The sequence below is a fragment of the Aspergillus udagawae genome (assembly GCF_001078395.1).
Source record: "Aspergillus udagawae IFM 46973 DNA, scaffold_7, whole genome shotgun sequence".
Lineage (NCBI taxonomy): Eukaryota > Fungi > Ascomycota > Eurotiomycetes > Eurotiales > Aspergillaceae > Aspergillus > Aspergillus udagawae.
The window spans coordinates 978,649-992,044 of NW_025091270.1; the positions used below are offsets into that span (position 1 = coordinate 978,649).

The window sequence follows — 13,396 nt, forward strand, 5'->3', positions numbered from 1 at the left end:
AAGTATAACGAGGTGAAAAATAACAGTGCGTGGTTGGAGGTAAGGAAATCAAGAGGTTCTTTGGCGATAAGACGATGGAAATCTCTCAGTTAACATGCCGGGAGTGGTAGTTTCATGACTTCGCAGCTGATAAAGGCGTGGAGATCGAAAACGGACGAGAGATGAGGAAGTAGGGTAAGAAACATATTAGTAGCCTGATAGCTGAGACTAAGAGGTGCCTCAGTATGAAAGATCGCTGTCCCGACTCAAATGAGGGCATCTGGGACGGACCATTTGCCGTTCATTTTCCCCAGAAGGTCAATCTGCCACGTCTCACCGCCTTTTGGAGACAGATGGCGGCAAAAGTTTTAGCCGAGTGTGGGGGGAAGGATAGTATCTCTGGGAAAGACCGATGTTGTTATCAATATTGCAAGCTGTTATTTCTAAAATTACCTTTACAAGCAAAGAGTGTTTTGATTATATGCATCCGGACGATGGCACCATTAACTCTATTGGTGATCCCTGCGGTTGATGTATGGGTCCATTAGGCTGTTAGGGTTATGTGCTTAACACTTTATCTAAGCCTCTGTGCAGGATTAGGTATCGTTACACATAGTACATCATGCCCTTTATCGCTCATCTTCAAGCTATTAAATAATTATTCTCTTACTATATAGGCTGTTGAACGCATATTGCACTACTCTTTCTACTACGCTAGAAGTGGTTGTCTAGAACCTTCTTAGTCAAGTGGTTTTAGTAGTCGTCGACGCAGTCTCTATATATAGAAAATAGTCTTCTCCAGATCGCAAGAGTTATTGTAAACAATATCTTGTAGTGAATTGGTCATAGCCCGAAAGAATTTCGAGACGGAGGTCAAAAATAACTACAAATATCAAGCGAATACACTAGGTGATACCGTAGACCTGCTCGCGCACCCACGGCGGAGCGTGGCACTAATCCAGTCAGTATTGACTGATCATCCCAGATCTCCGGAGAATATGGCCCGGGGGCTCAGAAAGGGGAGCTCAAGCTCGGTGCCTGTATTTATGACAAACCTCGTCGAGAATCCAGAGGGTAGCATTTGTTACCGCGCAGTCAAAAGTTAACTACATTTCTGCAGACAAACGTCTCTTGAACTGCTTGCTTTGAATATCAGGGCTTTTGTCAGAGAGCCGGTTTGCCAGGGCTCGGCTCAGGCAGTATCCATGCCGTTCGAAGAGGGAAACACCTCATGAACTAAGGTAACAAAGAACGTTTTTCAGAAGTTACACGAAGTACTCGAGCAGTTAAGAAGTACATTTATTCTATACGTGACTGGGTAATGAATAGTCTTCCCCGGATCTGCGCTGTGCTTCTTTCTGCAGACACTGAGTTAGACGTAAGTTCCTGCTTGTACATAGTTGCGATAGATTACTTACTTCGTCGACGTGATACCTTAGGTAGTCTCCCAGAAAACTGTTACAGATGCCCCTGTCTGTCGAGAACATAGTCTCAATATTTCTTCAGGCTTCCTACCTGACATAAATCTTTGAGAGCACCTGCCCAGTGCAGCTGAAGTTTGTTAGGTCTTCATCCTTCTCTCCTGTGCTCTTTCCAAACAGATTTCTGAGTGACTTCCAGTCGAGCCAATTGATTACTCCATTCCTTCTAGATAATGTGTTCACAGAGGCTTTAAAAATGGATGCCCCCTTAATGCTATTCTGTTTCTCTTTTCCTTTCTTCTCCCAAGTACCATTTTCCAAGTTCCCTTTAACTCTGATAACTCAATCTCATAATGTCTGGTTGGGCCATCTTCGAACGCATTTCCCAGAATTGTTGCATTCTCCTTTTCATAGAACGACTCATCCAACTCGCGATAGCCTTCGAAAAGCTGCGCCTTTCTCGGAGATCGATTCGTCAAAGAAACCCGGGAGGCTAAGGTACAGATGGGGGCGGTATTCGACTTAGTAACCTAGGGACGACCTGACAACGCGGATGACAAGGGGTGGGAGTGTACTAACTGCGGGAGTTCTGAGTAGATGTTTGCTTTGACTTGTGCTTGTAATTTTTGTATATACTGGATGTGGCACTTAGCTTAGGGCAGAGCGGCCGGTGGAGGTTTTTTGTTTTGGGGGGGGTGGGTTTAGTCACACCGGCGACGAGCTCACCCTTCTACGCAGAGTCGGTGACTAGTAGCCCTAGGCGAAGCTAAGATGAGCTCAGCTGTATTTCAATCCATGCGGCCAATCCCATCTCTCTTCTTTCTCAGATTGTTCCAAGCATAATGTTCAACCATATTGCCTGAGCATAACTGTAACTTCCAGCCGCAGCTAGCAACTTTGGATATGTATAACAGCAAGTAGTGGTCCCCGAGAATAGGCTGTGACTGGGATAATTCTGCTGTACGGAAGGGTGCAGGGTTACAGAATAAGGTTTAGAGTCATAACTGGGAGAGACGTGAGGTTGACAGGCACTGAGTGAAGCACCAGCGGGTATTCCAAAATGAATCAGATCTCTGATCTCATTTGTTAGCAACTACCTATACCAAATATAATTTGATCCGGGAGCAGTGGAAGCAACAGGCTCGATCCAATACTGCGCGACGAGTCAGTTGCGACGTTTCCGAATCCACATTCTATCTGGCCATTTGCTGGTTCCCAGATTTCTTATAACAGATAAATCAAAGGAGCGCGGCTGGTTGCCATTATCTGTATCTTCCCGAATGACCCTACGACTGCTGACGCGCAAACTTCTGGTATGCCAACCTGAAAAGCTTGAACCAGCTTCATCAAAGGATACCCTGAGCCACTTTCTGGTGGCCTGATGTGGACACTTCGAGCGAGTCTTCATACCTGAAGCTAGTGTTTCTGGGGACATTTCTTTGAACCTACAAAACGTATCCACGCGCAAAGTCCGAGTTTCTTCATCATACGAGAATGAAGTTTCGACTTCGGCCTTCATGAAAGGATGATCAGTGAAGGTGCAGTCGTGCCATAACCGGTCCTGACACTCCCTAGAGCCCATGTGAAACAGAACATTATTGAAGTAATATTGACGCCCATCATGCACTTGCTTGCTAGCATACTTGCATACTTCTATCAAGTTAATCTTATCAAGGAATGAGATTGTGAGGCAGGGGCATATTTCGACCTCGCCAGCATAAGCCATGCACTCATTTTGTCCATGGAGTGGTTGACATTCAAAACAATATGGCTTTCGGTAAGAGCGCCATGTCCATCGTGGATCTTGCCATGCTGAATGAGGGTGCAGACTCCAGCATGCACCGCAGTACTTCCAACGGCTATTCTCTAGTTGGTGGAGTAATTTGATTCGCGGCCGCTTTTCGGCGTTGGGACACAGCTTCTGTCGTTTTTCGGGTGGCAGGAGCTGAGCAAGCTGTAGATCGTGGGCCTGGAGAAAGGAATGGAAACAAGCAAAGAGATATTTGCAACTCAGCGAGAAGCAAACTTGGTCTGGCTCCGTAAGATATGTCAATATGACTCCCTCCACCTCGGGTGGAAGTTTCTGCACATTGAGGAATTGCGGTGGACGCTGTCGGAGGACATCTTGGAGAAGAGGCCAGCGTTTTGCCCTGGCATGTGAGAGAGTCATATTGGGTGTTTTGAAGTTGTTGCGAGAAAGTAATAGACGACAGTAGAGAAAATAACGGTGGAAAGAACCCAAAGAGATTCTATTCTCAATTCTACACATTCGTTACGTTTTTCGGCGTCATCAACTAGACAGCATCCACGGCTGACCGTATATCGCGTCCGTTGGTTCTCATGGACCGACACTACTCTCGGATAGAAGTGAGCAGGAAATAGAATCATCTGTATGATTGTATATGGTACCACCCCAGCTAATGACGGCATTAACAGACCTCATGCCAAGCCAACATCACTGGGTCTTCAAAGACTCTATCCCTCTTTGACGAGGTCGAGGACCAGCTTCTTGGACGTTGGTTGAGATATGAGGTTGTCGATGTAAGCGATCACTCAGAGTGGACGAAGTGGTTGGGTCTCTGCTACCGACTCGGGATGCCGGGGGGAGCTCGGCCCATGGTTACTGACCGACGAGTTGCTCTTGTACCTAGTACCACAGCTTCACAGGGTGACTAGAAAGTGAAAAGACTGAGAAGAATACAGCTCCTGCCTCTTATCAGCAGCCCAATAATGGCGACCTCTCAAATCTCGATTGTCGACTCAACTCGACAGTGCCAATACTTTTGGTCGGCCCGAGTCTGTCGGATTCCCTCCGTACTTGATTACGAAATCGGAGCCCATTTAGGTCCCACATAGTGGCAGATGCCACATCAAAGCACCGGTTTTCGGCAGTTCAACATTCAACCCTTTCATCAGGGAAGTCATGATTGGTGGAATCATTTCTCCCAATTTTGTAATGCTGCTGTTCGCTTCTATCTGCTCGGAAATGGGCAGGAATTCGGAGCTGGCGAGAGTCACTAGGCGTGTAATAATGCTCGAGGATCGAAACTTCGGGATGTCATACTCCGCGGAGGACTTGATCCACGTCGTTCAGTGAATCTGGATCATCATAATATGTATCTGCAGAGTATTGTGAGACTGCACTGTGATTGATTAATAATTAATTAGGAGTAGTTAACTAGATTGATTACTACTTGAGACATGGACCACACTGCACCGTTGATGCAGCCATTAGTTCCCTTCAATAGTTAGGACCAAGCCCTTGTGAGACGCTGAAGCGCAGATATTTGTAGGATTCAAGTCAATAATAATGGAATTGGTGCAATGATAATACTGATCATGATACTATAGGCTCCTTCTTCCCACATCCCGCCGTGGAGAACCGTGGAGAGCCAAATGTGGGGAGAAGCCGACGGAAACCAGCGCCCTCGTTTTGTCACATCCTGAGCCACTTGCCGAGCTCTTCCCGATCGCTTTGTCGCTAACACCCGTCCTCCTCTTCCTCGGAATGGGTCTCACTTCGGCCATCAGAGTCTTATCCTCGATCTGGAAGAGTCGATGTGTTGATAGGGTTATTGCAAGTGGCTATGGAAAAGTGTGGTCGGTTCCTGTCCACCCTTTCTCCCATGATACACAGCGTTTCACCTTCCGATTGCGCCTAAGAAGTTCGTTCCTTTACTATATCGAACGAAAATTGAGTGGTCAGTCACGACGAGGAGGGACAGACACGTTTGACCTCTTGTGCCGCGACTATCTGTTCCTAGGTTGATTCCTACTGCTTCCCTCTCGATTTCCGTCCGCCGACCCCTTCGTTCTTCTGGTCGTCTGCGCCCAGGGCTCTGTATCTCTTGTCCATTCCTCCACACCCTACATGGCGTGCAGATCTGCCCGTCATTGATTCCTCCTCGATGGAGGAAAGTCCAGATCCAAAAGTCCCTCGACGGAAGAGGGTTTCACGGGCTTGCGATAGGTGTCGGAGCAAAAAGGTTAGCTCATTTTATGTCCCATTTCTGGTCCCTCTACGCATCAGCCGTGCCTGTCCCTTGATCTTTAATCTTCCTACATAGTCAGACGCGGCGGGCTGTGACTGACACCGTTTTTGACATATAGGACAAATGCGATGGCCTTCGACCGTCTTGTTCCGCCTGCCGAGCCTCTGGCCAGGCATGTTCGTACGATCCACATGCGAAGAAACGTGGTCTGCCGGAGGGCTACGTTCGCGGTCTTGAGAAGCTTTGGGCTCTGTCGATCTGCAATATAGATGGCTTCGAAGATACTATGCTGGCCCTTTTGGGCACAACACCTGACTCTGCTGGCCGAAGGGATAAGCTTTTGACCTTGTGGATGGACGACAGTGCTTCAGAAACGTTGCACGAGTCCTGGAAAACCAGTCGCCTCTATGGCACGTTGGAGAAGATGTTGTCGCACTCCGATACGTCTTCATCGCATGGTTCGAGCAAGAGGCCACGGGACGAAAATGATACCGGCTCGTTAGATTCGACAAGCGAATGGGGTTTCAGACTTGACCGCAGTTCTACACCTTTGGCACAGGATGCGCCTCGGGTGGTAGGACTTCCCTCTTCCCAAAATGTCAAGAGACCTCGATTGTCACAGTCGGGTGACGGCGTGTCGGTACCGCAAGCCACTGGCAGAGTGCAACCTTTGAAACTTCCTCCTCAAACATCGCAGCTGTTGGACACATATTTCGCAGTCACTCATTCCTGGTTCCCGGTCGTGGCGAAGCATAATATCCTTCGAGCATCCTATCTTTACGCAAGCGCCCCTCTGTCCGTTGAGAGCATGTCACCTGGATCCGGTGACCACGCCGCACTGTGGGCAGTTCTCAGTTACACGATTTCTCACTCGCGAACCAATGCACGGGATGGGGCTTTCGGGGTTCTCGCCACAACAAAGGAGTATTACACCATCGCTCGAAGCCTGATACCTTCCGAAACGGCACGTTACGAGCTTGGGCATGTGCAGGCGCTTCTGTTGCTGACTTTGGTGAACATCGGGCTTGAAGATTGGACGGCCGCTTGGCTGCTAAGCGGTCAAGCGGTGCGCATGGCTATTTCCATGAATCTAGGCTCACTTGCAGACATAAGGCGCTCCGACGAGCTGCGGCAAGGTAAAGCTGTATATCTCGGCTGCTTCGTCGTTGACTCTTTACTTTCCTTTCGAATAGCACGGAGACCGTGCATGCACCCTCGAGATCTGACTACTGTCGGGTTGCTTGAAGAAGACGGCCTAGAAGAATGGAATTCTTGGGCTGACGTTCTGCCCGCCAAAGGAACTGCTCAGGGAAGGACACCTCGACGCGGCCCCCTTCTTGCCCTTAGCTGCTTCAACCGGCTGGTAGAGCTGGCTAGTGTTTTGAACAAAATAGCCCGTGACGCAGTTGGCGGGCCTAATGCTCATAAGTTTGCGCAACAACTGGTGCTCGAACTGAAACAATGGGACGATCGTCTGCCCCTTGGATGCCGTCTCATTGGACCTGAAAGTATCTATCCTGAACGGCACTCGTCTCTACTTCCACATCAGACCTATCTAGGGTTGACGTACGTTGCTACACTATTATGGTTGTATTTGCGTATTGCTCCTCAGGAGCTCGACTTGCATCGCTCTCAGCGGCCTGCCATCGAAGGTGCGAAGAAACTTCTATTCCGCGCCCTGCCTATGATTTCCCAACACCTGGAAAATTTTCCTACGTGCAGCCTTCCTCCTATCTTTGAGCTTTCTTTACGCACCATCGCCGAGCAAGCATCTGTTTTGCAAAGCAAGATCGAGTCTGACACGTTTCCTTTCGCGCGATGGGCGGAAGCGTTAATTCAACGAACTGAGGAACTCGGCTCTACATGGCCCCTCTACCGTTCACTGAACACAGCTATTGAAAAATCGTATCGCCTCAGAAACGTGCCGGGACATTCATTATCTTTCCAGCCGCCCTGTGAGGGCAGTTTTTCAAGAAACAGACATGCCTTGTCCAACGCTGTGTCCACGATTACCACCACAATGGGTGCAGCTCCAGGAACCCGAAATCCACCAGCTGTCAGCCGAACATACTCTGACATCCGAGGATTCCAGCCTGGTGCGAGCGATTCCGATAATACGTCCACCATACTCGGCATAAGCATCCCTGTAGACGCCCAATATATGACTCTCAAGGATTCGACAATGGATACTGGCGACCTTTCAATGCTGGATATATCCTTTCAGCAACAAATAGGAGGCGATTCTTCGATTTTTAGCAAATCCAATTCAGCAAATGGGCTAGAAGCGGCGTTGCTTCCATCAGCTCAAAGTCACCCTCACCCACCAACCCCGGATTCCTCAAGCTCTAATCCAACCATACCTGGCAAAGCCAACTCATCTATGACCGATGGTCAGACCGCACCCAGTGATATTGATGCTATTTTCAAAGACCTTGCATATCTGGACACTACCGATTGGGCTACAAGTCGTGAGGCAGGCTTGAAGGATTTTGGATTTCTTGATGACAGTACATTCCAGGCATTTTGTCATGATCCAGATCGTTTGGTCGGATCTCAGCCGCTGGTTCACCCGCCGTCTATTGCCGACATCTGGCCTCCCCCGGGATTTTTCCCGGAGACCTTCCAAGAATCTACCGACGACATGGAAAGTTAAACTTCACCAAGGTCCCTTCTTCAATAAGCAACGACGCCGTACTGGAAGTTCGCGCATTTGACTTGAACGAAGTTCCACATTCCCAGGCTCCTTGACTTCGCTGCTTTGATGTTATCAAGCCGGGGGAATGCCGACGGGAAATGATGATCCTTGAAGTTGGAAGCGATGTGTGTTCACATGATACCCAAATGTAAGTAGCAATGCTATGATGTTTTTTTTTAGACTTCATAACGAGCTAATTGATGCTTGTATAGTTGAATTCTTCGAATATTTGTATATAGTCATCAGATAGACGTCTCCTCTGTGACTGCTACTACGTGACACCTCGCTTCATATATCAGCGAATATCAATATTTTGGTAGTACGCTTAGTCAAGGAAAAGCGATTGACTATGATGTTTTCACGAATCTTGAATGGTCTGGCGGTGAACTTTTCAGTTCAGCAAATTTGGTTCAAAAAGGCAGCAAGCAGCGACTACATCAATATATCAACGGCAGATATACCTTTAGCAGCAGCGACCTGTGAAGCCAACGGCTCAAAATATCAATGTTCTTCCACGGCGGACTGATGTGCTTGTTGACCGATGGCACGATGTCGAAATCGGAGACACGCCTGGCTTGTATGCTTGATAGTAATGATCTCTGGAAGTGTCCAACGAGAATCGACTCTTACCTTTTATGAGCGTGTGGCCGGAGAATGTCCATAGTGAGGCAAAGAAGTAATACGCTCCAGAGTCAGGACCGTCTCCGCTTCACAGCTGGTGCTTCTGCTTGTGATGTCTCCACAAATGCTACCAAGGGCAAGGTATCTAGAGGATTTCGGCAATCCACAGGGCATGTCTTCATCGCTCAAGTCTACTAGTCTGCTGCTTTATGTTACCCCTCTGGAGTGAGATATGATGCTTTTGAAGGCTTGTGATTTGCTTCGCCTTCTGTCCAGGTGGGTTGCGATGGAGTGATCGAAAAGCGGAGTGACATCCGCAAGGTTGTGAAAAAGAGAGAGAGAGAAGTTGGGAGGTGGGTGGGGGTAAGGCAGAAGAGGGAAGAGAGAGAGAGACAGGCTGGCTTTTTGAATCCCTTCCCCACCTGAACATGAATGATATACAATTTTCGCTTCCCCTCAATACTTAATACAATTTTCGATCCAGATCATCCAATGTGACATCCCGAAGTCTGTTAGTTGTTGAGCTCGTCTGATGCTATGACTGGCAGGTCGACTGATGGCCCTAGAATTGTGAATAGAATGGCTACGAGGCGTTGGTCAGCCAAACCATCATGGAAGACTTTCGCCAAACCCCCGGCCTCCAATGATGGCATTGCAGGATCGAGGCGTTCGTGCATGGGTGGCACGTTTCTCTGTTAATATGGCCCAAGTGTCTTGGGACTCTCATTCGTATAAGTGGTATTAGAGGTGTAAGCATGATCCTCTCCATCTTCAAGACGAAGGGAGAACACAAGAACATATTACTATCGTTATCATGTTCGTATTCATCGTGGGTTTAACCTAGATATAAAGAGCCACCAGAACCACCCTCCCATCGCAATCTTTGATAATCAAAGCCAAACATCCAGGTATATAATGAATGATGAAACCAACCAGAAATATGGGGGGGGAAATGCCTCCGAACGCCACAAAGAATGCAAAGCTCTATTAACATATATGCTGGGTATAAGTAATTCGGATCAGCATCTGGCGATGCCCATCCAGCTGAATTGGCTCAAGGCATGCTCCAGTATGCCCAAGCTAGAATGTCACCTTCGCCATCCAACGTTCCATATCACATGAGCAATGTCTCTGGCTGTGTTGACAGTATCAACAACCCTATCAAATATGCTGACGTTCGAGGTGTCTCCTTCATCCAGAAATTTACTCAAACTGGAGTTCGAACACTGATGTCCGTGAACCTCTTCTTCATCTTCAGGGTTCACAAACCACGGCCGATTCCCGTCTGTGACGCCTTGGCTCTGGCTCGGCTGCCAGCAGAAATCCACATGGTCATCCTCGCTGTCCAAAAAGAAGCTGAACGCCGGATCAGACGGTACGGAAGGTGTAGATGCGGCAGTCGATTTCGAAAAGTATCCTGTCCATCGCCCTATCATCGAGCCTGATGGCGGTTCTGGCGTGTCCCCTCGATACTTGAGGGTAGTCGGAGGGAGAGGAGCGATTATCTTGTTCTCGCTGCTGAAACTGCCACGCGGCGTACTTTTATGACTCCCAGACTCTTGTGGCGGGGACTGTCTCATCATGACGATACCGTCGTCCGACAAAACATCGTCTTCTGAAGCTACCGGCCACTCCTCCTCGTCATCGTCGTCGTCATCGTCGGCACCCTTGGCGTCGATAGCTATGCATTGCACTACCTCGTTATTGAAGTGAATACGGCGCCTCCCGCTAGGAGAGGCCACCCCAGACGACTCTTTTGTAGTAGAGGCATAACTGAGCGGAACGTATGGACGATTGGCTGACGACGTATTCAGGCGAGGTCCAAGTTCGGGCCTTGAGACAGAAGGCCAAGTCCGATAAGAAGCAGCCTCTTGCGCCTTTAAGATAGCGCCTGCGTGTTGCAGGAGGGTGTGCTGAGACAGCGATCGTTGCAAGATAGTCTCCGACGCTGTCCTTTTCTTCAAGATCGGCTTCCTGTCCGCATACATCGAGGGGGTTTCGAGGCAGCTCGGAGGCGGGGAGATACTCGGCGACGCTTTTGTAAACTTGGCGCAGGACTTCAACGGACCATACAGCCATGTTACATCGCAATCTTTCAACCTGGTAACCTTGTTAGAATACATAGACACAACTTTAACATCAGGTCTGCCGTGGTTTTGGAAGCGAGATCATGATGTACTGACCAATTGAGGGTCTCGGGCGACACCGTTCCCAAGTTATTCTTCAGCTTTGCCCAAGTCCGCCACGAGGCATTCTCTAATCTCGCGCCATTGCTGTAAATGTCTCTGCGGCAAACGACATATTTCCAAGAAGCCCAAATATCTTCCTCTTTCCACTCATGGGAGAGATAATCGACATGCCTGGTCGGCTCCTCTTCAACCGAAGTATCATCAGCGGCCGGTGCATGTACATGCAAACAAGGGGGGTCCGTGAGAAATGACTCCGAGGCCTGGTCCGAGGCAACAGCTGATACAGGCTCGTCCAAGTCGTTGAAGTGGCTCGAATCATATGAAGGTAGGATGATCTCGTCGTCGCTATCGTTGCTCACAGAGAGAGACAAACTGCTGAGGGTTGCTGGAGTAGGAGGTAGCTGCTCCTCAGTTGTCGGTGCGAAGTGAGGTGAGGGAGCAACCGAGGACGGGGCAGAGGAAGTGATCGGACTAGGACAATCTCGCGGAGAGTAAGGGTGTGGGGGATTTTTGAACATGGCAATATCAGGTGAGTCCAAGTAATAAGTTTGGGCCATGGCGCATCGCTGGAGTTTCAGAGGAGACTGAGAGCGTTTTTCCCGCAAGACAGGTAGCACAGCAATCATCGTACTGAGGGTGGAGAGATCACAGTCATCAAAGGACTTCGGAATGAAGACAAACTGTGGAGGTGGGATGACGACTTATTAAAAGCTTCGATACAATTCAACGAGAAAATCCTGGTAGGAAAAAGGGAAACGGAAAAAGATAGAAAGGCAAACAGAAAAAAAAAAATAGTCAATTGAGGACGATCCGAGGGAGCAACGAAGCATATGCGAAGGAGGAACTTATACGTCGGAGAGGATTATCGATCATGAGAGATTCTGAAAACTCGAGGGACAACTAAGACGGTGAGATACTTTGAGAGTTTTGATGTTAACCACGTCAAAGACCTTTGGTTCTCATCCTTCTTTGCTTCGTGCCTCGCCTTCTTCAAACGAGAGCCTGGAATCCATCAGTGGGCACTGGGCAGGGGTCAAAGACGGATGAGTTTAGCTAGTACGGAGTACAAGAGTAAGGTAGTTATCGATAGGAAGTGGCGGGTTTTCTTTTCGAAAAAGGCAAAACAAGGAAGAGGTCATGGCGGAGGAAGTGGAGATGCTAATGTCTGATTGTGGTTTGCATGGTCCTTAGTCCCCTCTTTTCTATTTGTTTTGAGTTCGGTTTCGGAGTCTCGAACAGTGCTAATTAAGAGCTTTGTTTTCAACTTGAGTTCAGAGTGTAGATACGAGGGGAGGGGTACTAAAAGGAGGTTGATACGAGAGAGAGATAGTTGACGGACTGCTGAGCGTGTAATGTTGGCTATCTTGAGATACACAAATTATCACACAATAACTAATAGAGGATAAAGGTACCCGAAATGTACATGGATGTGTATGTCAGGATGAGAGTACATGAGTGAGAGAGGCAATTACGACATGAGTCTTTGATGCTTAGGTACGGAGTGGATACCTCTGGCAGAGTATCTAGTTTGCACGATAATGTCCAAAAGCACTCCAACACTGAAATCTAGGCAGGCTGAGCGTTTAACAAAGCACCACCATACCTAGGTACCTTAGTCAAGTGGGGAAAGACCAGCAGGCTCGCTCCATGATCTCATTGGGCGACCCTTGTCTTCCTTAGGTAATCTAAGTGGCTGCCAGAACTTTCATCTGCGTCCAAGTGGGGTTGTCCATCAGTTCTTAAGAGCTCCAGACCCTAGGAGTCGAGCGTTGGTGGGTCGAGATCCACGATAGACATGGAGGCGGCCGCCGCTGGACAAGTACTAAGGTAGATAACAGATTAATATTTAGCGCTAAATGAACTTAGAAGTAAATCTAAAGGTACCCAGGGAGATACCTAGTCCGTAGTGGCTCGCTGTTGGTCAACAATCTGCTCTGTGCACTCCATAAAATACCACGGACCTCCCATGCGGAGAGAAAGTAAAACAATGCGCAAAACGGTTCTGGAGAACGGTGTTATATCTATGATGTATCTACTCTTGACTCCTGAAGTGAAAGCTGAATCTCATTGTCGCAGATGAAATCAGATGGTTCGATCTAGTCGGGTGCAGCCTTGAAGTAATGCTAGGTTTAGACATAGATGTGGATAACAACAGAGGACTTTGTCACAGCAGGCATGATGATATTGATCCGCTACACAACGGTTTCTAGTCTCCTAACTCGCTTGTGCAGTTATTGTAACTCCCAAATGTCAAAGTGAGGCCGGAAATGGTGTTGATCGGCGAAAGGAGACGCACTTCCAATCTGTAATCGGCTACCAAAGCTACGGCTTGAGTAGCGTCTGTACTTTGTAGTGCACAGAGTTAATACGATGATTCGCCGGAATGCTGTCGGAGTATGACGGGACGTTTTCCCGAGGAATGCCAAGGAGATAGGATATTCATACAAATATAGTTCATAGGTACTACTATACTTACTTAGACATTGTTAACTTTGCCTC

The 13,396-nt window shown here is 48.3% G+C and overlaps 2 protein-coding genes across 2 annotated transcripts; one reads left to right on the forward strand and one right to left on the reverse strand.

The window, feature by feature from the left end:
* Positions 1 to 5,399: 5,399 nt before the first annotated feature.
* Positions 5,400 to 8,045, forward strand: Aud_009026 (putative C6 transcription factor; the record flags this gene model as incomplete). The annotated part of the gene is made up of 2 exons (XM_043293889.1): positions 5,400 to 5,438; positions 5,511 to 8,045. 2 exons carry the CDS (start codon positions 5,400 to 5,402, stop codon positions 8,043 to 8,045), a joined length of 2,574 nt encoding a protein of 857 aa, XP_043149824.1.
* A 1,751-nt stretch (positions 8,046 to 9,796) lies between these two features.
* On the reverse strand, positions 9,797 to 11,523 carry Aud_009027 (protein phosphatase regulator REG1; the record flags this gene model as incomplete). The annotated part of the gene is made up of 2 exons (XM_043293890.1): positions 9,797 to 10,808; positions 10,892 to 11,523. The coding sequence occupies 2 exons, from the start codon at positions 11,521 to 11,523 to the stop codon at positions 9,797 to 9,799; spliced, it is 1,644 nt and encodes a 547-aa protein (XP_043149825.1).
* Between the last annotated feature and the right edge of the window lie 1,873 nt (positions 11,524 to 13,396).